Raw genomic sequence first — 24,661 nt, 5'->3', positions numbered from 1 at the left:
AATGGGGAGCTGAAGATGGCACAGAGCCACAACACAGTAAAATGTGTCCTTCCTTCCAGGACTGCAGCACCACATGGTCTCTCAGCACTCCCTGCAGCAGCAAAGTACAGCAGTAATTTTCCAGTGCTGGGAACCAGTGTGTCTGATCCGGGGCTCCAGGCAAAAAAAGGAGAATGTGCGTGCCTCGACAGCAAAACAGCAGCATGACAGATCAGAGCCTGTGTTAGTGTTCGTGTAACTAGCCTGTGTAAGAATAATGACAAATATGCGATGGGCCTTTTCATGTGCTTTTTTGTCATTAGCAACCAGGCTAGGTACATAGAAGTCCCTGGAGAGTCTGGTTGCAGCAGTGACAAAGCTCAAGCTGCTTCATCTTCAGTGCTGCTGTGCCTCATCCCTGCTGGCTTCATCCAGAATGTGTTTGCATGTGGTCACGTCGGCTGTCTTGTACTTCTCATTTGCTGTATAAGCTTGCTTTAAACTACAAGAGAAAAGCAGTTTCTGGCTTAAAGGTCCAAAGGTGCCACCAAAAGCATTTCTCTGAGGTGAAAGGTTAGGAAGTGTTGAGCTTATGCTTTTGCAAAGGGCCTAAAGAAACCCTTGGAAAGGGACATAAGACCTGCATTTTGATAAATCCAAATGGAGCTGCCAGTGCTTCTTTGGGCTAATTCCCAGAACACCTTGGCTAAAAGTTGTGAGTACTGCAGGGTCCTCTCTTCTGAAAGCACTTTGGGAAGTTCCCTTGGGACGTGGGTGCTTGGGGTTTACTCAATGCAAATGGCTGCTGCTATTCTCTGACCATGTCAGCACAGCCACTCCTCAGGGGTTATTTTCCAGGGAGTCTCCCAGAGGAGGGGACAAACAACACCAGCATTTTGGTGCTGCAGTGCTGGTTGTACATTCAGCCTTGCATAGGGCAAGAGGAGCAGTGTTCACATCAGACCATAGTTGGAGTTGCATACCACAGCTCAGTGAGGGCTCACACACTGCCCGTACTACATGGCTGCCAGGCTGGCCCTTTTCTGTGGCCCCAGTGATGGGAGCCACAGAGGAGGCTGTTACTCTTCGTCCCTCTGCCCTGTCTCCTCCAGAAGAAAGAGAAGGGGTCTTGTCTCCTATGTCTGTGTGCAGTCCCGAGTATCCACACTCCAGCAGTCACCTTTCAGTTTGCGCAGGTTGATCAGTGACAAAGTAAGGCAATTAGAACTTCCATAGATTTGATTCTGGATGGCTTCACTCAGTTTTAGGTGATGCACTAATGGGCAGGTTACCATTATGTGTTCCCTGTGCTTACATAAAATTTGGAATCATAGGCAGGATGGTTTTCTTGGCAGCAGCCAGTGTCTGATCTGAACAGTGCCAGAGACAGCAGCTTTAATAGACCTCCAGGAGTTTTACAGTCTTTGGTCCCACTGAGATTACAAGCAGCTGGCAAAGTGGTGTGTGTTAGTTATATTCCCAGGCATCTGTAGGCAAGGGACTTGCAACATTTTGGAGCACTGAAAGGGGATGATGGATTCTCTGTGTGACTGTAGAAAGAGAAATTGCAGTGCTGCAGCTGCATGAACCCATCAAATTAAAGAAAATTACATTATCATGCTCTTATCATCCTTAACTTGACTTTCTTTTTGCTTGTGCAGTTGTGCTTGCTTGTAGATAGCTGTGATCTACCGAGTTACATGCATTGTGACATAATTTACCATAAAAACAGCAAGTACTGTTTCTGTGACAGCTTGAAAGTCTCTGCAGATTCCCAGATCCCATTTATTGCTGCAGAGCATGAGGCCACTTGAGGGAAGAAGAGCCAGATCAGCAACCCCTTCCAGTGCCAGATTTAGGAAGAATGGGAGAAGTTATGAGCTGAAATAGCAGTTGCTGTTTGTGTGCCTGTTTGGCAGGGCAGAGCAGCGATTAACTCTTTGCAAAGAGTTGCTTGTGTACATACAAAATGTACGTGTGCTCCTAAGTAAGGTCTTAAGGCATGTGTGGGATGCTATTTCAGGTTGTTTGTTTCATCTTACCGCATTAATCCCTGTAAGCCCTCATAGTGGGGACAGAGTGGAACTGAGAACAGCTGCAGAGCAAGGGATTGAAGCAGACTCAGGCAGCCTCACTTTGTTACTATCTCAAAGCCCAAGGATCATCGGTGCTCTGGAGATCTTTACATACCTCTCATCCTTGCATTTTTCCTTTCTGCTTTTCCCCATGCCTCCAAGAATGCATTCTTCTCCATTAGAAGCCAGTTTGTGGTGACAGTTCTTTGATCAAAGCTACAGCTGCCAGCTACCTACCACTGCCTGACTGACCACTTCAGATCTCACCATCCTTCAAGCTTCCTCTCTTGTTCCTGCATGCTCCTGGTCTTATTTCTTTCCATCATTCACAGTTGGCTGCACAGAGCCTTCTTGTCCCCTCTGGTACCCATTGTTCCTTCCTTCTTTGTATCACTCTGATGCAGCTGATATTCCCAAACTGACGAGAGTCCTGCTAATGTATTTCCTGGTCCTTCCTGCAGTGCTTAGCAATCCCACACTGGCACTCTGCCATTTCTCTGTGTTTCTGTGTTTCATCCATCTGCAATGAAACTGCAATGAATTTTTTCTGCTCACAATTTATTTCCAGCCCTCCTTGTCACAAAAAGTATCTGAGTGAAATAATTAGCATGCTTCTTTTAAAAATGCTAATTTCTTTCTGACTAGAAATGACACAGACATGCACAATTTAGCCCAAGCTATGTCTTGAAATCTAGAGACCCACCAAGACCTCACATTCAGATGACTCCAGAAAGGCTAAATGTGCGAAAGAGCAAAAATATTCAACTTTTTTCAGAAATTAAAATTCCCCCCTAGGAAGGAACTACCAGAACAAGACATTAAACACAGCCTGCTCTCTGCATCATTGCAGCAGAGCTGACACTGCAAAAAGAGGAGCCCCCTGCAAAGCGGAGTGCTGCACAGACACGCTGGGGGCTCGCAGGTGCTGTTGCCTTTGCTTTTGTTTTTATGCTTCTGACAGAAACTGAAGATACATCAGAAAATTGCTCTCAGATGGCTTCTCCTTGGAGCTGGTTGCTTTGGGTGCCATGGAGGACACATTCCTGGGTTGGTGTTCCAGGCCCTATGCCGAGTGCTTGCCGCTGGACCCCCCCCTCTCCCCGCTGCAGGCATTTGCAGCTGTGGGGCCCATTTCAGTGGCTGCAGTAGCACCCATGGCTTTGGGGCTGCCCATCCTGGCCATGTTTCTGCTCTACCAGGCAGCACAGGGTGCTGGCGCGCAGGGAGGGAGCAGGGGTTGACTGGGTGTGCTCAGGAAGGAGTAGCTGATAGTGAATAGGAAAGGAGATGCTTTTGAGATAGTCTTGGTTTGTGGTCCATGTCCTCCAGGAGCCTGAGCTCCCTTTGCTTGGCATGAACCTGGAGTGTAGAACAGCTGTCTGCAGGTTTTGTGTTAACTGTCTCTCACCTTTCCTGGTGGGGAAACAGGCCTTTGGCTGAGACAGGTGAAAAGCAGGTGTGTAGCCCCAGTTGAGATGGCATTTGCTGTGGCATTGGTAACAGAGGTGTCCTGTCCTGGCAGCATTGCCATGGATGTCTCTCTCAACATCTTGTTAACAGATGTCAGCTGTGGTGGCAAAGGACAATGTGAGGACTGAACATGACTCCAAAATGTGCCTGGCTTGTTTAACTTGGCAGGGAGGCAGTTTGATTGCTGAGTGTCGCACAGCAGAGCAGGAGAGTGTGTCTTCATCAAGAGGACAAAATCAGGCCCAGAGCACATGGACAGAGGCTGGTCGTGAATAAATTTAAGTCAGAAATAAAGTAAGACAGAGAAATGGCATCATGGGGCAGCCATTCAGCCTGAGTGCCGGGAGCAAAGTGCAAATGACTTTTAAGATGGAATAGAAAAATGGAGCAAAAGCCTGGCATGGCTCCTGGGAGGCAGCTGTAGCAGGGAGCATCATCCAGCTCCCCAGGACTTCTTGTCCCAGCCTGAGGTGCCATGCCCTACAACTCAGAGCATCCAGCTCTTCCAAGTGGGGCCCTTACATGGCATTTGCCATATCCCCCAGTAAAGTCTCTTCTATTCACTTATCTTTCTGACATGGAGAGGCTGTTTACTTGGTATTCACTGATAAGATTTTAGCTATTTTATTCATTTATTTCTTTTTCAGCAAGTGGAGGCAGCACACTGAGAGAAGATTTTTTTAATTGGCATTAACACTGTGCCGAGAAGTGTTCCTAGGGTGTTAATGGTATGGAGAGTATTGTGCAGTGAAATTACAACTCAGACAAAATTAGAAATTATAATGATCTAGAAAAGAAATTTTGATCCACAATCCGATTTAAAAGGCACACAAGTGTCCTGTATTATGAAAAATGAAGTATTAGCTTTAGCTAGGAAGCAAGCAGTCCAGTGTAAAGATCAATGATGTCCTCCATTATATGCTCAGAAACCTCAGTAGTCTCAGTCTGAACTAATATCAAGGTTTCTTCTCATATTTAGCAGCAAGAAAATTCCTAGAGAGGAAGTTGTAAGAGAGAAAATGTTAAGACTGGAAGAACAAGCCCAGGTTCAAATGTATTGACCTAAACTTTCACAATCTATTCTTCCCTAGCACATACCTTTTGATCCCTGGGGAGCACTTTGCAGTTCCTGTGCCACCGGTGTTGGTAGTTTGGGGCAGTCACGGGCACAGCACTAGACCATATGCCTGGTTGTTGCCCACAGGCTCCAAGAGACTCCACATGTGGGTTGTGGTGTCCATCCTGTTTTTCCACTGCACCAGCAGTGCTGCTGAGCAGCTGCAGACATCCGCACGAGCTGGGAATGGGCAGGAGAGCCAGCCCTGTGGAACAGGGAAGGGACAGGAAGAGTGAGGAAGAAGGGCAGAGAAGCAACTAAGAAGTAAAAGCTTCTAATGACTATAAAAGGCTGAAGAAAAGCACTGTACTGATAATAATGTCAGTGAAGTGCTGACAATTGACAACTGAATTCTGCATTTGGCCCCTGCTGTGATTTGAGACAAAGCTTTTGAAAAACAAGAATACATGCAGTCAGTGCTGGTGCTGCTGAAGCTTCAGCAGTCTTGAAATTTCTGTCTGTTGTGTCGACAGCTCTATCAGGAGGCAGGTGTCTCTGCATTGCCTTGCATTTCTTTGTACTTACACAATTCAGTTGTTACGATCAGCAAAGTGCCTCATCATACCGCTCATTGTCTTTCCCTAATTTTGGGGGATCTCAATGTTGTTATTTTCTACTCTGTTTCATGAGAAAAGTCCTAGAAAAACGATGTTTTGTAGTTTTGTGAACCTCTTTTGCAAGTCTTGCCTATTTATTGGCTGGCTGAGCCAGCTCATAACAGGGTCTGTTTGTGCTCCTTTGGGCCCATTGGCTTTTGCAGTGTGAACATTTTTCTGTACAAAGTATTCCAAATATTGCCCTGGTAATTATCATAAGAGAGTTCACTCATAAGTAAGCACAGATCTCATGTGGCTTGGCATAATCTCTTGCTATGCAAAGAAGATAGCCATGTTTTCTAAGTACCAGGACTGATGCTTGAACATTGCACATCTGTTAAGCCCACTGATCTGTTTGCTTCACATTTTGCATGCCAAGAAATAAGCAAATGAGGAGTGAGAGACTGCATTGCAAAACTGAGGAAACATTCAAGAAGCTGACCTGTCAGTGCAAGGGACAGGAGCTCAACCAAAGCTCTAGAGCTGGTGGATCTGGTCAGGGATAAACTCCACTGCAGAGAGGATATGAGAAAAAGATTATGACTTTTGAGTACAGAACTAAAAATCTCTCAAACTCAAGGCCAGAAGAGTTTAAAACTGGAGTCTTCTAGCTTCCCTTTGTAGTGTTCTTCCTTAACTTTATGCTGGCTTTCTTAGCAGGGATCCTTCCACCATATCTTTGTGTCCCATGCACAAGCAAAACCCATACTAACCATTGAGTCACTTGGCTACAGTATTTCCAGTGCAGAGAACTTTGTTAGATGTAAAGCATAGTTTCTGTTCCAAACCTCTGCGAGTTGCATATCTCAGGTTACTTACCCAAGGCACAGCAGATTGGAAGGAAACAACTACAGTGTTTTGTATTTCAGGCTCAGTTAACTGATATTTGTAAAATGCTTGAAGTTATTTGGCTGAAGATATTAATGCACAGTAGAATGACAGACATGTAAGTTTAAAAAATAATACTTATAAATCCTCACCGTGCTTTAAAAACGTGGGTGTTAAAACTCCCCAGGAAGTATCACTTCTGATAAACAAAGTCAGTTTACTAGAAAAACTGGCACCAATTTATCAAATGTTTAAAAATAGAAATAACAATTTCTTTTTCTCCAGCTTGTGAAAGAAATACATTGATGAGTTTATAGAGCTTATGCATTGCTATGAGCAATGTGTGTTAAGTAGAGAATTTAATGAGAGGGAGATAATGAGGAGGAGCAAAGTAGGAAAGAAGAACTTGCATGTCTTGGGTCTGAAAGTGGAAAAGTCTGTGAATGTCCTTCTGAGCCTCAGAGCCCGGGACCAGTCCTGTGGGAGGGCGCCTTCTGCTGCCAGATCCTCTGCCTGCTCCATTGCAATTTTGTTGTCCCCATAGAGCAGAAATGAGTGAGGGCCTTTTGGTACTGCTGAGATTGTCACCCAGTCATACAGCAGTGTCACTTCTGACTCACCTGGGGTGAGAGTTAGTGAAGAGCTTGTCATCTGTGTGAACACTATGATGTGAACAGTATTGATCTAGGTGCAGTTCCACAGGAAGGGGCCTGAACTGAGTGAAACTAGCACTGATAAAATTCATTTAAGCAGTACACTAAAAAGTGGCAATCAGAACTGTGAACTGTCTGCTTCTCTGTATTTCCCAGTAAGTGGGTTTGATTCACAAAAGCTTTGCCTACTGTAGGGGAGCTAAGTTCCAAAGGAACAGACCAGTGAAATCTTCACTGGTTGAAGTAACCACAGGGAAATGCTGTTGAATGTCAATTTTTCAGGTACCCATGTGTATACTCTGAATGGAACTGATCCAGAAGGAGACCCTGTGACGTACGGCCTGGCCTATGAAGCTGGATCAAGACGCTACTTTTCTGTTGACAAGAACCTTGGAAATGTTACGCTGATTGAGGAGCTTGACAGAGAGGTAGAGTGAAATGGCACCACTCTGTGTGTTAATGGAATTTCTTTCAGTTTAATTTGATCTATGGCTTTGAAGGACAATGCCAACTTATTTGCCCTGAGCCATCTAATATACTTTGCAATTCTGAAGCATTTTACTTCATGCATCACATTGTTTACCAGTTGACTTGCGCCACTGACACTGCTGTCAAATTTTTGAGCAGCTGTCTGTCCAGCTTTTGCCAAAGGAATGAAGTGTAAACTTCTCTTATTTTCCCCCATCTGCACCCCATCAAGAGTTTAGCGGCAGTTACAGTCCTCTAATCCTCAAACAGGGAACTCTTCTGTCATTAGGAGGAAGTAGAGATTTGTGTAAGCAGTGTTCCAGGTTACTTTTCTAGTTACACCATAGCCCCTTAGCTCATGTGTAACCATGTGGGTTAAAGATGCTCCCAGCAACAGTGGCCTGAGGCAGCCTTATTCTGGGAACACAAGCACTGAACCCTTGGTATCTTCTTCACAGGGAAGGGTACACAGTGCTTAGTAAACCCTTCCAAATGCTGTGCACTGAGACAAAAGAATTTTGAACCAATAGTGCCTTTTCAGGGAGTGCTTCTTGAGAAAGATGACTGATTTTCACTAGCGTTTTACAGGACAACAGGGATTCCCAGACCAACTATCTCTTGACAGTAGCCACAGAAAGTCCAAGGAGCCCCACATCTGGAACATCTGAGGGGTTTTCCTAGCCTCTGTACCATGATTGCTTCATGGTACTAGTTGTTACTTTCATCTGCCTGCCGAGACACATTTAAATTTGCAGTCCCTTTTCCAATCAGGGCAAACACCGTCTCTAATAAAGGAATTTTCTTGGTTTACAGAAGGAAGATGAGATTGAAGTTATTGTCAGTATTTCAGATGGCCTGAGTACAGTAAGTATTTAATGATGCTGTAGCTTGTCAAACTGTCCCTACATAAATCCTCCTATTAAATTACCTTACAGGGACTATCTCATTTTATCAGAAAACATAGTCTCATTAGTCTTACCTCCTGTTTCAAGAGTTACTGAACTCTGAGAAACTCATGTCTCAGCTATTTGAGGATAATTACAATGTTATGTGAGCTGAAAGACTGACTTAGTGGCCTGCTGAACTGTTGCAGCTTCCTATGGAGTTTCACTGTCAGCTCAGTAGGATTCATACCCAAGAAAGATCTGGAGGCTTTTTGGAGAAAAGCATGACTTTATAGGAACTGATGTTGGACACTCAAGACCTGGCTGTCCCTCTACCCCTGCAATTCTTCTCTAGCATGGTATTTAGAAGATTTGCTTAGGCTAGGGTTGTGGGGGTTTTCTTGTGTGTTGCTTTGATTATGTTTGATCATTAAGGACTTATCTGAGACATTGCAGAAGCATCTAATCCTAGTTCTGCAAATTTCCTTGGCATTTTTGGCTTACAGACGGATGCTGTCACAGCCAGGATATTAGTCTGCCAATAAGAGGACCTAGGCTTCATCACTAGAGGTGCCACAAAAGTGGGACCCTCTTACTACCCACAAGACAGAATAACATTACAGCTATTCTCTGTCTCAAATAAATTAATTGACATTACTGCAACGAATGTTTGGGAGGTGCTAGAATCCTGCGGGCACAACTGCCCTGGCAACCTCTGTAAATAGGAAATAATGGCATCACATCCACATGGCCACTGGGAAGTTCTGTTGGTCAAATATGTTCGGTTTTGTATTATATTTTTAGAAAGAGAATGCATATTTTGTTCAAGATGGATTGTTATGTATCAGCATGCCATTTGTACATGCAAGTTATGCATGCTATTAACCTAGTCTCATGGCATCAAATGAGGCATTAATGAATGTTCTTGACTGTTGGGTACAAACTTTTGCAGTCTTTTATATATTCTTATAAAATGAATCATGTTATCTTGAATGCCGTAAGAAGAAGAGAGACTTCTGAAAATCAGCCCCAATCTGTAATTTATACAATACTCTGAAAATCCTTATTTAGTTTGGAGATATCTGGGTGTTCTTGACAAAGCAAATTCTTCTGGATGATGGGATATTCTGTATTTTCTTTTATGATGTGCTCAATTTTAGTAGTGCAAAATTATTCTATTACAACATAATTTTTCATTGCCTTAGTAGGCAAATTAAGAGGTACATATTGGAAAACATCTTGGGTCATAATATGTTCTCCATATTCTACTCCAGGTTTCTGAAAAAGTCAGGATCCTTGTAACGGATGCTAATGATGAGAGCCCGGAGTTCATCGATACACCTTACATAGTCCAAGTCCCAGAGGTTGGTGAGGTTCCTTTGCATACTGGAAGTACATTTCAGTAGGGTGTAAGAGGAGCTAGTATGTTTTCAGTCAAATAACAAGATACGTAGAGCTAACTTGCATTCTTTTGGTTTAGGGTTTGGGTTTATGTTTAATATTCTCTGCAAACTCAGGGAATAATTCTATAGTTACCTAAAGTGTGCTATTTTGTGAGAAAGCTCCAAGATGTGAGTCATTGGGAGTTTTTAGAATTGACTTTAGTGGGAATAGGATGCACTCAGTCTTAGCTGAGATTTCCTGTCATTTTTATACCAAAACGTTTATCTTCCTTCTTGTTCGTTTCCAGTTTCCTCAATTTTTAATCTCTGCTCTCTTTTCTTTCTGCTCTTTGATTCCCTCAATGCATTTATATTAATTCTACTGTCACTCTCTTTTTCTACCTCCTTGCATGCTCGTTTTTCATTCTAACTCACCTGTTTTTTGACTTCTGTGTGACTCTGGTAACTCTTCCTGGTCACAGAACACTCCCTCCGGCAGCAGTATCTTTAAGATTGAGGCAGTGGACAAAGACACGGGTTCTGGAGGAAGTATCACTTACTTCTTGCAGGTAAGGTATTACCTAGACGTTCAAAAATAACCTCTCATTTACTGCACCAGAAAACAGGCATTGACAAAAGGGATATTGTCTGATTGCAAGCAGACAAATATAGTCCAGCGAGCAGAAGGAGGAGCTGGAGTTGCCACTGCCACTTGCCAGCAGGACTCCTTTCTTTGGACTAATAGGGGGAGCAAGTCTAACTTGTAATCTTGTGTACATATGGGATTTCTAAAGCATGAAATAGCTTTCTTTAGAAAGCAAAATGCACTGGAAAACCCAAATGGGCACTTCAGTATAGCAGGCTGGTGCATTTTTAGACCTGGATCAACAGTGTGAAATATGAGGTACTAAGACTTCTCACTGACACAGCCATACCTGCTTGAAACCAGCCTTTCAGGCAATGCCCACTGGTAAAGAACAGAGGGGACTTTCTATTTAAAGCTGAATTTCTTTGTTACAGACGGTCTGAATGCCAAAAGGGCAACTTTTTGCATTATATCTTTCAAATTCCTTCTTCCTATAGGTAGCTTCATCCAGATTAGCTGCAGTTCCCCTTATTCAAGAGGAAAATAAAACAAAACTTGTTGCAATATTTCCTGCGGATGCAAATATGGAAACAAGTTGCAAGATATTTACATAGCACTAAAGCTAATCCTTTTAAGGTTTTCGGCATACTATGAAAGAACACCTTGAGTGCCTTGTTGAAATTTAGTTTTGATTTTGCCAGTTATGATCCATTTAAAGTACAATATGTACAGGCTGATAGACTATGAAGCCAAGGAATGGCAATTTCAAAATTCCATGTCTAGTTGATATATTTGTGTGGCAAAAAGGTTACTAAATATGTATATTTGTTGGGGGGGAAAAAAAAAAAAGTGTTGCCAGGTGTTTTGGCACAATCTCTGGGAATTCTCAAGTTGTACACAAAAAAGCCTCTCTGAAAGTCTGATGTAGGCAGGGGGTGATATCTACTGAAAGGCTAAGATTAACCAGCAAGTGACTGTTGCGTAGGGATACCCAAATGGAGATGTGTTTATAGATATCTCCAGTCTGGAAGAATGGAGTGAGATATTTTTTAGGGCTTTTTGGAAATCAGGTGTCTTTTAGCTTATATTTGTATATTGCAAAAATCACCAAAACACCACCCTAGTGACAATAATCCATGCATGCAAATTTCCTGCTTTTTTTTTTAGGCCAGCAGAACTTTGAAACACGAAGGGATAACACCTTTTTTCCTCTTCCTTTTCCTTTCATCCTTTTTTTTTTTTTTTTTTTTTATGTTAAGCTTCCATACCTTTTTCCATGCAATAAACTGTGTTAACCAAAGTTCAAGATTTTACAATGAAATACTAAAAGACTTTTAAAATCTACATTGCAGGTAACTGATTTATTCTGAATAATGAGAGACTCGTGGTTGGTTCATGAATTGTTCATAAACAGACAGAGTTGAAATTCATCAAATATATTATTCACCTAAACCATATCATTATTCTAGTCTTTTCCCTTAGCAGATGAAATAAAAGATGAATCCCTATGGCAATCTTATTTTCATTCCTGTAATCTCTCGCTTTTTCATTTTTTCTTCTAGAACATCCATGCTAGTAAGTTTACAATAGACCGTCACAGTGGTGTCCTGCGCATCAAAACAGGGGTCACCTTGGACTATGAGAAATCAAGAACACATTTTGTCATTGTGGTTGCCAAGGTATAAAGCTTTTATCCGAAACTAGAGGCGGTGGGGGGGCGTATTTGAGTAGGAGTGGTTAGTTCAAATACAAGTGTGACTTAAAGGGTTGCTGAAACATGAAGCGTAATATTGAGGCTGCAATGTCACTCCCTGTGGAACATCTGGAGTTGTAGGGGATAACATAGAAAAGTGAGGGAGTAATGGTGACCAATGTCTGTTGCTCAACAACGTCTGGAGACATTTGAAATGTGTTTCCCACATTTCTTTCAGGCCCCAGTGACAGGATAGTGAGCCCCACTGCAGAAAGTCACCTGTGCATTTTGAGAGTCACCTAGAAGTGAAGGGTTGGTGTGTGAGGCCCTGGTTTGATAAGCATCAGCCTTTGGGCAAACGCAGGTGGCCAGGGTCAGCTTGTGCTGCCCAGGGCATGGCCCTGCCACAGCCAAGGCAAACCCCTGGCAAGCAGGCAGAGCAGTCACGGGCATCAGCCACAGCAAGTCACAGGGCACAGCTGGACCAGATGTCTTTTCCTGAAATATCTGTGGATGTTTCTTTCTTTCACTTCTCTGCTGCCTTTTGGTAGGAGCTTATTGAAATCCTGCAAATACTGTTGCACATCCCTTCTTGCTACTGTCATTCGCAGCAGTGCTGTGCCTGTGGCACAGCTGAGGATTCATAACAGGCATTAAAAGTTTATGGATTCTGAAGTAAAGTCTCTCAGAATCCTGAGGGGACCTGTCACACAGACAGGAAGCAGGACAGTTTTGCTGCTACTTGTGGGAACTTTGAGTTTCTCATGTTTTATGAAAAATGTACAGATCCTTTTGTGTATTTATGTAGCCAGGTTTTGTTTGAGGAGAAGTAACAAAATTTGGTTGAAATGCTGCCTTTTGAGCAGTAAGGAGGAAAAAACTGAGCATCTCTTTTCCAAAAAAATTGAATTTTTAGAGTTGGTACAGCAGACATGCTGAACAATTCACACTCTTATGCATCAGCATGGCACTGACCTCCAGCCGGTGCTCTGAGACTGAGGGTGTTAAAAGCTTCTGAAATTGTGAGTCATCTTTCTAATTGGCTCTGCAGTATCAGTAGCACAGAGTTGATTGTAGTCAAGTCCCCAGGGACTGTTTATACACTGTGGCTATCTAACAGTTCTGGGCTGTACAGCTCCTCTGTGCTTTCACTTTGTCATGTAAGAGTCCCTAGGAGACTTGGATCATGCACTGTTTAATTTTCCCCTAGAATTGCACTACATTGCTACTGCATATTGTCTTGTGTTTACAAGATTATGTGTGGGATGAAAAGCTGTAAACTTTAATCACTAACTTTTGCATCTGTCAGTAACTTTTGCATCCTAGCATTCTTTTTCCCCAAAAAACCTTGAATTCCCTGTCCCCCGTGTTGTTGATAAAAGATCACGTGACTGCATTTATTCACACGACCACTTTTAATTACTTCTGAGACACTACAAGCTCTCTTCCTAATCAAAGAGGGGGCAGGAAAAGTGGAAAAAAGAAGGGAGCAGGGCAACAGAGATTAATCTGTGTGTTGAGATAGAGAAGGGATTCCTGGGACTGTGCTTCTGAAAGCTCATGAGATGCATGCAATGCCATAAGCTGATTTACAGACATGTTGCAGCAGAGTGATCTGATGATTACTTCTCTTCTAGGATGGTGGTGGGAAGCTCAGGGGAGACAACAAAGTGTTTTCAGCCACAACAACAGTTACTGTCAATGTGGAGGACGTTCAGGACACTCCTCCCATGTTCATTGGAACCCCATACTACGGATATGTCTATGAGGATACACTCGCAGTAAGTGCTGGTTTTTGTCTGTAGGAGAACAAGTGCAATCTTTCACATCACAGTCAAGATAGCCCTATGGTTTCTACTACAGTTTTTATTGGAAACTGGGACCTAAACTCTGATTTGACTTCTAGGTGAAATGGGCTGACCCAATCTCAGACTTGTTCTTGTGCAAGGTATGGGGAGAATTTATGCCCAAATGCTCTAGACTCTTTGTGCTGTCCCAATGATATCACTTGGGAAGAAGCAATCCTGACATGCCCAAATTGCAGGATACTTTCTGCTCAGTGACAGCTAGATAGGCAGAACAGGCCAGGAAGTCCTCCCAGGCCTAAAACCCACCAGACTATCAAGCAATAGGACCGCACTTAGGAGAACCACTTGGAAATCGGGACGTTGCATTTGTCGCACATGTCTGCTGCTGAAGATGCCACATCGTATCTCTCACCGACACAGAATCCAAAGAGTACATCGCCATCGCCTGGCAAATGCCTAATGCAGATTTGCTTAAAAGGAGTATACAGCTTAGCAGATGAGTTTATTATATCCACCGTGAAGCTCCAGCCATGTATTATTCTTCAAGCTGCAAACTAATGACTTTTCTCTATATCTAAGCAGTGCCATGATCATGTAATAGTTTGGGTTGGAAGGAACCTTCAAAGGTCATCTCGTCCAACCCCCCTGCAATTAGCGGGGACATTTTCAAGTAGATCAGGTTGCTCAGAGCCCCATCGAGCCCAACCTTGAATGTTTGCAGGGATGAAGCATCTACCACCTCTTTGGGTAATGATATTGTATAGATCAACTTTCATCCTGTTACGTAAGATTTAATTTAAATTTCCTTCAAACCTACAACAAGAAATGGTATCTGCTCATGAAATTACCCAGCACTGGACTATTGATCTCTTGGGCAGTGTGACTGCACACTGTTCAGCTGATCTTCCCTTGAGTTTCAGGAAAGATTGCATTTTCACTTTTTGTCCAGAACTCCAATATACACTGCAGGCCTTATAAGACTGTGTATTGCAGTTCAGTGCACAGGCTGCTACATTTCAGCACGGCAGAGAAGTAGTGCCTGTGTACTTCACAGATGTTTGGAATTAATGATGTTATGTATATTAATTTATTCTGCATAGTTACATATAGATCTTGAAACAACTATCAGGTGCACACAGGAATTAGTGTTTACCATGGAAATGAGAGTCAATAAATGTTAATTACACCCAGTCTGAGCTCATAACTTACACCATTATGGTGTTATAATGATGGAAGCACAAATCAGTCCTTCCCAGTGTGGGTTTTGCCATTAGAATTAACTCTAGAGAGAGAGAAGCACTAGCTGATTTTAGTATTGTTTACACAGTTGGTGTTAATTTTGCAAACTTGCTTCTTTTCTCCTTGGTGGAGTTGTCAGGATTTACCAGTACTCTGTCACCTTCAAAGGGACTGCACTGCATTTTGCCCAGTAGGCAGATTTTGTTGCAGCTTCCAGCATAAATGATAATAAATACAGTTCTGTATTTCCAGTTGCTCTTACAGAATCCTGCTCTTGTTTGAAAAATTCACTGAAGGGTTGTCATGAAAACGTTCCCTCTTGCCATTTGTGATTAACTGACAGTTACTTCAATGTTCCCTGGTTTTGCAGCCAGTAACACTTTAGTTTGGAAGCCTAAATTACACAGATCATTGCCACTTGGGTGAGCATTTTAACACTGATGGTCATCATCCTTTTGAGTTGATAGGAGTAGTCACACAAGCAAATGGGCTCCAGTACACAAGTTCTGTATGCATGGCCCACAACTGTTACTTGCACAGACAGAAAGACAATAAAATCACCATCATTTTCATCCCAATTTTATGCCCTAAATGTTCTGTGGGCCAAATTGCTTTGTGTTTCCGTTTGCTTTCGCTGCTTATCCAAACTTAGTTAGGACCAAAATGACCTGATGACTCTTCAGCAGCTGCCTGTGAGGCCATGGGACACACAGTGACACTGGGAGCCCACACAGCAGCTACCAGAGGGAATCTTGGTAGTGACTCAAACTAAACCTCAGGTCTCAGATTGGTTACTCCAAATTGTGTGGCTTGAGGCAGGTGTCTCTGGCTGCCCCTACTGACTGTTTCTACAGCTGGCCAGCCCCTGGGCCAGAGGTACCCACGGCCACAGGGGATCTGCAGCCATTGCCCACCTCTGCTGTTGGCACTGCCACAACCATGGGCACAGAGCAGCCCTGGGGAGCAGTGCAATGCTGCTGCTGGTCCTCTGCTGCTCACCCAAAGCTGAGTTGGAAAAGAGAACGTGAGGGCTGGGGAGCGGGCAAACTGGAAGGCACACAGCATGCCCCAGGCTGCGGTGAGCCCTGCCCTCCTGGAGCAGCCGAGGCACCAGAGCACATTGCTCTGCGTGGGTGTGGGCAGTGGCACAGCGCTGGCAGCAGGCTGGTGAGGGCAGGTGGCACAGCAGGTCCGAGTGGAGTGAGCAGGAGCAGGGGGGTGTCCCTACTTTGTGGCTGAGACATACCTGGGAATAACTGAACTGTTGTGGTAACAACACAGAGTTGGTCCAAGGAGTAGCATTCAGCTCCTGCTTTCCAAAGGCAAGCACTGATTTTTTTATGGTTGAGACTCAGTGGCCCTCGCTGTGCTTCCCACAGAGCACAAGCAAAAGTACCCATCCCCACACAGACACCTCACTGCAGAAAGATTTACAGAAGTTCAGTTTTTTAATACACAGTTGTGATTTCACTGCTCTTTGATCTCGGCACAAAGACTGTGATTTGCTGTTTCTCCCCAGGGCTCTGAAGTCCTTACTGTTGTTGCTCTTGATGGAGACAGAGGAAAGCCCAACAGTATTCATTACTGCATTGTGAATGGTGAGTAGACTTGTCTTTATGAAAGCTGAAGGGCAGACCAAACTAGATCTGACATTAAATTAGAATGGGATATGCTGGAGTTTAATAAAGCTGAGACATTCTCATTAAATAGTGTCAGGTACCTCAAACAGTTTCAGGACCCTGTCTACCAGAGAACAGTCAAGATACAATTCGCTGAGTTTTATCATTGCCTGATAGAAGTACACTTGAAGTTGTTAATGTTGCTGATTTGTTAGGCATCAGTAGCCTGCTTGTCATTTCAGCAAGCGTAAAGGGAGATGCGTTCACTGCTACTGAGCATCTCTATCATTTAATCTGGGAGGCAAGAAAATTCATTGAGAAACCCAGATGTGGTATTTAGAGGAATCTTTTTATGAATATGGTGATTAAAGTGGCCAAATGGTCAAACCTCTGGTTTCTTGGAACAAATTATATTTACCAGTGAAGAGACACTGGCTGTACGCCGCACTGGAAGAAAGTAAATGTTATCAGAAGATTAATGCTTTTCATCAGCTATTCTGTGAGTGTCTGTCACACATCTTTTAATAGCATAAATGTGAGACTTAGCTGAGTTGATGATTCATTAGTTGGTGAAGTCAAGAACTTAGCTCAAATAAACTCCAGTCTCCAACATTAGTTTTGTTTGGTTCTCTCTTCCTCCTAAACAAGACTCCCATGGCAACTGGGCACCCCAGCTTCCAGGTGTAAGATACGCCAAAATCTCACAAGAGAAATCTGAGGTGTAGTTGCAGAGCTAGCCAGTAAGTTCTTCAGTGTCTTGTGTGATCTGAGCAGCAAGGTCTGGAGAGGACAGAGAGGGTTGCAATTAAAGGTTTTGCCTTGATGTGGGATGAGACCCATGCTGAAGTTCCTTCTTCTCAATGCAAGGAGACAGATAGAAGAGAGTAAAAGGAAGGTAGAAATATTGAGGGGAGGGGGAAGCTCTAAGAGGAGAACGGAAAATGAGAAAAAAGTAAAAAGAAAGATGGAGAATGAGGAGTTAAAAAAAAAAAAAAAGTGGGATAAAAATATGCTAGATAAGGGAGAAAATGAGTAAGGACGATAAGTGAAGGCAGATGAACCAGGGAGAATGTCAAAGGGAAATATGATTAACAAGGAAATATACCATATTTCCAAAGAAAATAGAGGAGAACCAAAAAGGTGCTATGGGGTAAAGAAGGTGAGTGATTAGGAAAGAGTGGAAAATGAAGATGGAAGACGACAGATAAGGAGCACAAAATATGACCTAATGGAGAGCAGGCTTTCCTCATGCACATTAACACAGAATTTTGATAGCATGAAACTGAAAAGAAGGAAAGGGAATATGCTTTTAGTGCATAGAAAGTTGAAGAAGTAGATAGAGAACAAAAGATTACAACAGGTTTCTGACCCTGCACCTCAAACCCTGGCATTACTTGTGACAAGCTATTATTCCAAACCTGCAGACTGGGTGGGCTGTCAAAGGACAAGAAAATACTAACAGCAAGTAGGAAATTATTTATTCTTTATAAGCATTTTTTTATCCTGGGAGTGTGGGATAATTTTAAAAAATGCTCCAATCCTCTGAACATGCTGTATAAAGGAACACACATAATGCTACATATTCTGAGTTGTCAATTTCCCTGTGATAACTAGGCAATAATATGAAATACGGTGGCTTGAAACCACTATCGACTTAAGCTTCTTCTCAGTCAGGATGTACTATCCAGGTCAATGTATCTTAATAATTGACCACTGTATGAGTCAATACCTGTTCAATGTTGTGTCTGGCGTACTTTAATGAAGTAGCAGTTATTGCAGGTATTAGCAAAATGGGATACTATCAGATGGTTTAAAAATCAGCATTGGAATTGAGTTAGAAAAAAAGAAAAATGACTGGGCTTTCAGGTCATCATCCTTTATTTCTGAAGGCTTGATATCCTTCATTGTGAAAGTCTTCCTCTCTTTTCCCTTCAATGGTAGCTCTGTCACAAAGCGTAGGTAGTGGCCAGTACCCTACGTGAGGTATCATGCAGGGGTGCCCACAGCCGCTTGGCAGAGCAGGGCCAGACCTCCCGAGCTGCCGGCCAGTCCCCAGCCTGCTGTGGCCGTGACAGTGAGAGGGATGCAGACACGGTGATGAGACACCGCTGCCTCTCTGCAACGTGGTGCTTCCTTCAGCACAAACTCACCAGGTGTCCAGAGGCTGCAGCCCTGTGACTGATACTCTGTTCAGATCAATTGAATTTAGGTCAGCTGTAGTAAAGTCAGCCTGCAGCCCTGTCCTGCCTGTGTCAGACTCTGCCTCAATGCAGAAAGCTGGGGTTTTTACCCCAGATTCTCCAAAATCCCTTTTTGTTCAGGACATCCTTGCAAGAGGCTGAGAGTTTTTCAGCAACCGAGTGTCTAAGGCCAGAAGATGCTTCCCTGGAGATACTGTCTGCGGAAATAGCGACTATGTTTCTTTCAGACAGATTGTCAGACTTCTCACCTTAGATGATGTTAGTGAGAGAAATGTTCTTGTTTCTCTGAGACTTAATTATGCATTTGCTAATTAAAATGAGGAATGTCTATTTTTGTCTAAACCACCACATAAAGAATACAGCATAATAGAACCGACTACCAAATTTGCATGCCTGGTTTCTGGGGCTTGAAGAGAACCTGGCCAGGGTGGGAACAGGAAAGTGAGGGCAGCTGCCCATAGGGGCAGAGCTCCACTGAACTGTTCCTAGGGGAGGAAATCCTTTTTAGCCCTCATCTGCGTTTTCATCTCACTGTGACCAGGCATAAAAATGCTTCATTTTTGAAAAGCAACTTCGAGTCTGCTAATGGGTATGGATACAAATGCAGCCAATGTTATGCTTAATGAATGTATGGTTGATTGTTCATGCTTGTTCAGAAAAAGAAAGCATGCCATGTAACTAAAGCATCTCGGTTTTATTGCAGGAAGTGAAGGTTCATTTGAAATCAGCAACACAACTGGAGCCATTTCTGTTATAAAAAGCCCTAATCAGCTCAAGAAAGAAGTATATGAACTAAAAGTTCAGGTATGTTCTTGTGGCCATTTGAAGACTGCTGATCTTCAATGCCATGAGTAGGCATGATTGTCTAAAATAGCTCGATTTATAGCTGACTTCACCTGTTTTAGAAACTACCTCCTATATTTGAGCAGAGTGCCAGGCAGCATAAAACAGAACAAACTGCTTTTGTTCCTTGGGATATTTAGTGTCTCAAATTAGTTCTTTCAAATGAAGTAATCTTGTCTTAATTTCATCTCTGAGCCTAGAGAATCAACATCTTTTACAGTAGGTAGGTAACTGTTCTCTGTGTTTCTAGATTTTATTGCTAAACTGGGAATTAATGTTTTGCAAACTCTGTATGATGAGAAAGGTAATTATGAAATCTGTGATTAGTAATAGGACCAGGGTAGATCATGCAATGTCATAGCAGTAAGCACTGATCAGCCACATATAAATACAAGTTAACACCTTGATGAGCTAGTACCAGTGTGACAGACTACATTATTTTAAGCAGTTTGTAAAGACCAAGAGTTTAAAAATGTAGAGTTAAATTGTGAAGACCGTATCAGCTTTCTTCAGCAAATGCGTATTACGGCCACAAGAGTTTGTCATGGTAAGGACAATGCTGTCTAAAGGCAGCTTTGGGGCCTCGCACACAGCCAGAACCAGAGTAGCATCCAAAAGGGCGCTTGCTTGTGAGTGGGATCAAGCCACTTGCTGAACCTGAGAGATCATAGAGTTCCTGTTGTTGGAGTTAAACTCGGACACTGTTTCTTCCCCTAATCTCTCTAGTTTACTGCAGTGTGCTAGCACTTCCCAGATAGAGGATTAGTTAAGCCCTTGCAAGCTGTTCTGATCTCCTAGTTATATCTGTGGTGACCTGGAGCTCGTGGAGGCTACAAAATCTACCTGAGGAACCAAAAGTGTGTTGTATTGCCCACTATACATAGTGACAGGCACCTCAGTTACTACCAGACCAGCATCTGCAGAGAAATGTAGCAGTCTAGTGCCTTTGATTTTGAGCCCTTTGAGCAAAAAAATGTTAGAGATAGCTGTTCTGTTACAAAAACGTCAGCCAGAGTTTCTGTCCTGACAGAAGAAATGTTTTAGGTCCAATCCAGTGAATCGGACTGCACGTTGGAGTTGTTGAAATCCAGACAGATTTGTTCTTTCAGTTTAGAAAAATGCCAGCTAGGTTTGCTTGTCTGTCTGAACTATATCCAGTTTAAACTAAGCTTGTCTAGACAGCAAAGCGGAATTTTAAATCACAGACTAAATCTCAAGAAAAACAAATGTGTGCCATTTTTCTTTTTCAAATATTCGCCTAAATACCACAAGTATAGTTTTTCTCTCAGTTTTCAAAGCTGCAGTCCTTGCTGCAATGTGAAAATTGACTACCTGTGGTACCACAGCAAATTTAAAGATTGTCTTCCTTTTCTATTCTGTCAACACTTTAGGGAAGCAATTATCTTGCCTCTATTAGGTTATCTGTTTTTAGAGAACTGTTTTCACCTAGGGTGAGTTACTAAGCTCACAAAATGAGAAGCAGAATTTTTCACTGGGACTTTATTGAGACTGGTTTATTACCATAATCTTCTAATCATCATAAACTTCAGTGTGAAATGGACTGAGATTTCTAGATAAATATAAGGCTGTCAATCTTTGTACAAGTTAGTGTGTTAGGGTGATTTGTACATGCAGAACAATACCTGAACATGGAACTGAGGAAAGAGAGTATATGCTCATCATTCTTCTTTGTCTCCTGCCTGCTGCAGGCATCAGAAATCAGTCAAGAAGGTGACGTCTCAGCGTACGCTTTTGCCATAGTGACTATAAGGGTGGTCGACCTCAACAACCATCCTCCAACATTCTACGGAGAAAATGGTCTACAGAACAGATTTGAACTGACCATGTATGAGCATCCTCCAGAGGGTGAAATCTTGAGGGGATTGAAGATTACAGTCAATGATTCAGATCAGGTAAACTATGAAGGAAATTATGTGGACTTTCAGTTTTCCTGCCCTATTTTCCCAAAGACTAGAAAGAGCTATCAGGTGGGGACATGTTATTTTAGGAACTCATCTGTTTCACCTATATTCCCCAAAAGCCTAGGGCAGACAAAGCAGTTGTAGGGTCTGTTATCAGAGAGATTTTGGACCCAGAAGCATACTTAGTCTGTCATATACTGTTATGCCAATGAGAAGGGCGGTCCTAAAGCTGCAGCACAATTCTTGTGGCGACTAAAGTTGAACAGTCTTTATGGACTTCCTCTGACTACTGGTTACATTCAGTTGTTGTCAGTGTGATGTCTGAGAATATATTCCCTTTGGAGATTTACTTAGAGTTTCCAATCACTTTAGTACCTTCAAGTGCAATTGCTTTCTGTATCCTCTCAGCCCCTGCTGAAAACAGTACATTCTGAACCCTTACATTGGTTGTATATACAACATATCATCCTTCTGGCCCTTATGTTACAGCCAGAGTCTACAGTGCATGCTTTGGTACATCATTCTCCCTGGAGTCATATTTTTAGATAATCTTAAAAATTATTCCAGAGCCAAACTAACTCTAACCAGATAAAGGAAAAGGAAAGAAGACTCCATCCATCTCAGCCTATCTAACTAACCTATGATGCCCGTAGATACTATGGTGATGGTTGCTATAGGGATCCCTAGGCTAAATACTGTATGAATAGCATCCATCTGAGTTAGCCTGAGGTTAGGTAGTGACAAGAGAAAAGCTTAATGCATCAGTGAACTGTATGACTATTGGTAAGAGTGCTCTTATACAACTGCATTCAGTATTGTGCTGTTTTGACTGTATTGTACTCTGTCAAACCCACCAGCTTCTTCCCCCTCCCACCTGCTGCTCTGCAGCAAGCAGATAAATGATTGCTTTCAAAGCAGCGCTACGTCTATCCTGCTATTGTCACAAAGGATGTTGTGGCAGAAGGAAAGAAACAAAACCCATTTCTTCTAATTAGAGACAAAATATATATTTATCATACGTAGGCTGCCAAAATATTCAGGCTGCAAGTTAGGCTATAAAATAAGCAGAAAACATTACTAAATATACTGTGTAGATTTCTCAAGAAGCTTTCCAGTATAGTGTAAGACATCACTCTGGGGGATAGCTTGCTTTTCTTTTAAGGCATAGAATGCAATGTTTTCCCTTAAGCACAAGAGGACTATATAGAGAAGAAAATTAAACGTATGTCACAGCCATCAGTGACTCTTTCATTTGGGGGAGTGGATGGTACTGGGGAGGAGGAGGAAGCTGTGGGCAAGGTCAGTTTTACACCTACAGTTTCATGGAAATGCCATCTTTACTTGCAAGAACATCATGCAGACATTTCTCCTTCAGCTCTCTTCACCTGACAGACACAGTGTAGGGCTCAGTGCTGTTGTTCCTTCAGTCATTCCTGTGTCCCACTGCTGTCTGCTTGGAGACATGCAGCAGCATGGCTTCCTCCAAGCACTTCTGGGTTTGGGTGCTCATCACTGTCAGAAATCACTCAGACACTGAAGGGAGGCAGTTCTCTGCCCACCCTATGCTACCATCCCTCCAGTCACGTACAGTCCCAGGTGTAGAGGACTTTGTATGGTCAGATCGTCTGTTGTCCCCATCAGCACTATTTTCCATACTCTAGCAGCTCTGGCTTTGTGTGTTTGGCTTTACTACCCAGATTAAGAGAGTGTGTCGTTGTCTCTGTAGCTGTGGGGGTTTGTACAATCAAACAATGCAAACGACTGAGTTTGGATCCAAGATCATTCTGTTTCCCTTGGGGCTACTGCTGAACACTCTTTCTCTTGACATGAACTAGGGTTGCAGCAAGAACTCATAACAAGGCCTCCAGGGATACAGCTGAAAGTAAAGTTATCCTGCTTGAAAGTTATTATTGGAAATTCTTCATCAAGATTCATGCTAGGGGGAGAAGATGGCACCAGTCAGGCAGTGGACATGGCTGGTTTGTCACAGTGTTAACATGACATTGCTTGAGAAATTGGTGAACTCAGAGAGTTGGCGAGGTGGGGTCAACTCATTTTCCCACCTCCCCTGAGAATTCACATTTCGTCTTTTCCATGCTCCAGCTTGGTTTAAATTAATTGGTCTGACCAACTGGCTCACTCTTCCCAACTTGCACACAAGTGGTGGTAACCTTTTAGATACTTCTGCTTCCCATGTCCTCTCCGGCTAGAAGGTTTTTCTGTATTGTGGGATTTGGCTTTGTGTTCCACCTGAAGCTGTCAAATCTGTGTCACATTTTATTCTGCACAAGTGGAGCTCCTCTCTCCTTCAGGTGAATCAACTTCCAAAAGTTTTAGTGGCTGAAACTCTGGGCTAGCTTCATCCAGTTGGTGTAAACTGTGGAGTACCACCTCTGTTTGGAAATTGCACATCTTTGTGGCTCTGCATCATCATGCCAGGCTGTGCGCTCTTAGGACACAGGCTGGATTTTTGAGAGGTCCTGATGGGGCAGTTCAGTTGTCTTTGGCAGGAGCCAGGAGGATGCAGAACTTGCCTACCCATGTGCACACGGTGCTGTCTCTCACTAGCTCACAACGTGTGGCACAAAGCCCAAGGCTGCTTGCCACAAGAGTCCCTCTCTTAAGCTAGTCCTGCTGCAGGGTTTTTCCATTATGACTGAAAGAATAACCAAGCTTGTCAATCTATTTTAAGAAAATCTGTGTCTGTCTTGTGACCAGAGCTGGAGGGATTATACAACTAAGCTTCTTAGCTGTCTCTCACCATGGGCTGGAGAGGAGAGGGCTCTGAGTAGTCAGACTCGTTCTAATTTTACGCAGCATGAAGAACGAGAGCAAACCTAGTCTGTAAGGAATGCATCGTTTGCTGAAAACAATGTAATATCTGCTTTCATTCACAGGGAGCCAATGCTAAATTCAACCTCCGTCTTGTTGGACCTGGTGGCATCTTCCGAGTGGTTCCTCAAACTGTCCTGAATGAGGCTCAGGTTACAATAATAGTGGAAAATTCTGCTGCCATTGACTATGAAAAATTCAAGGTGTTAACCTTCAAGGTACATCTGCTTTCTGAGTCCACTCTGCCTGTGTATGTGATATGTGTACAATGGCCTATGTACCTGATGCGATTTATCTTCTTAATCCACCTGGAGCTCTCTGATGCGTTGTCAGTGTCATTATATTCCATGTAAAGGAAATTAATTTCTGCCCATGGTTCATGAACTTCCAAAGGTTTAATGAATGCATCTGTGGACTAATTTAGTCCAGTCAGTGCAAAATGTTGAGTATTATCTCTATATGGAAA

The 24,661-nt window shown here is 42.9% G+C and overlaps 1 protein-coding gene across 2 annotated transcripts in view; it reads left to right on the top strand.

Annotated features, from left to right (window-relative positions):
• CDHR1 (cadherin related family member 1) overlaps positions 1-24,661 on the top strand; it is a 48,130-nt gene that overhangs the window by 4,397 nt on the left and 19,072 nt on the right. For both annotated transcript variants that reach the window (XM_065067639.1, XM_065067640.1), the window contains 10 exons: positions 7,001-7,146; positions 8,000-8,050; positions 9,345-9,434; positions 9,935-10,021; positions 11,601-11,717; positions 13,369-13,512; positions 16,298-16,376; positions 19,302-19,402; positions 21,151-21,354; positions 24,261-24,413. In XM_065067639.1, coding sequence (XP_064923711.1) covers positions 7,001-7,146; positions 8,000-8,050; positions 9,345-9,434; positions 9,935-10,021; positions 11,601-11,717; positions 13,369-13,512; positions 16,298-16,376; positions 19,302-19,402; positions 21,151-21,354; positions 24,261-24,413 — 1,172 coding nt within the window. The remainder of the gene's footprint in view (positions 1-7,000; positions 7,147-7,999; positions 8,051-9,344; positions 9,435-9,934; positions 10,022-11,600; positions 11,718-13,368; positions 13,513-16,297; positions 16,377-19,301; positions 19,403-21,150; positions 21,355-24,260; positions 24,414-24,661) is intronic.

The sequence above is a fragment of the Columba livia genome, chromosome 6 (assembly GCF_036013475.1).
Source record: "Columba livia isolate bColLiv1 breed racing homer chromosome 6, bColLiv1.pat.W.v2, whole genome shotgun sequence".
Taxonomy (NCBI): Eukaryota; Metazoa; Chordata; class Aves; order Columbiformes; family Columbidae; genus Columba; species Columba livia.
The sequence above is the reverse complement of the archived record's forward strand: the minus strand, read 5'-3'. Positions and strand labels throughout refer to the sequence as shown.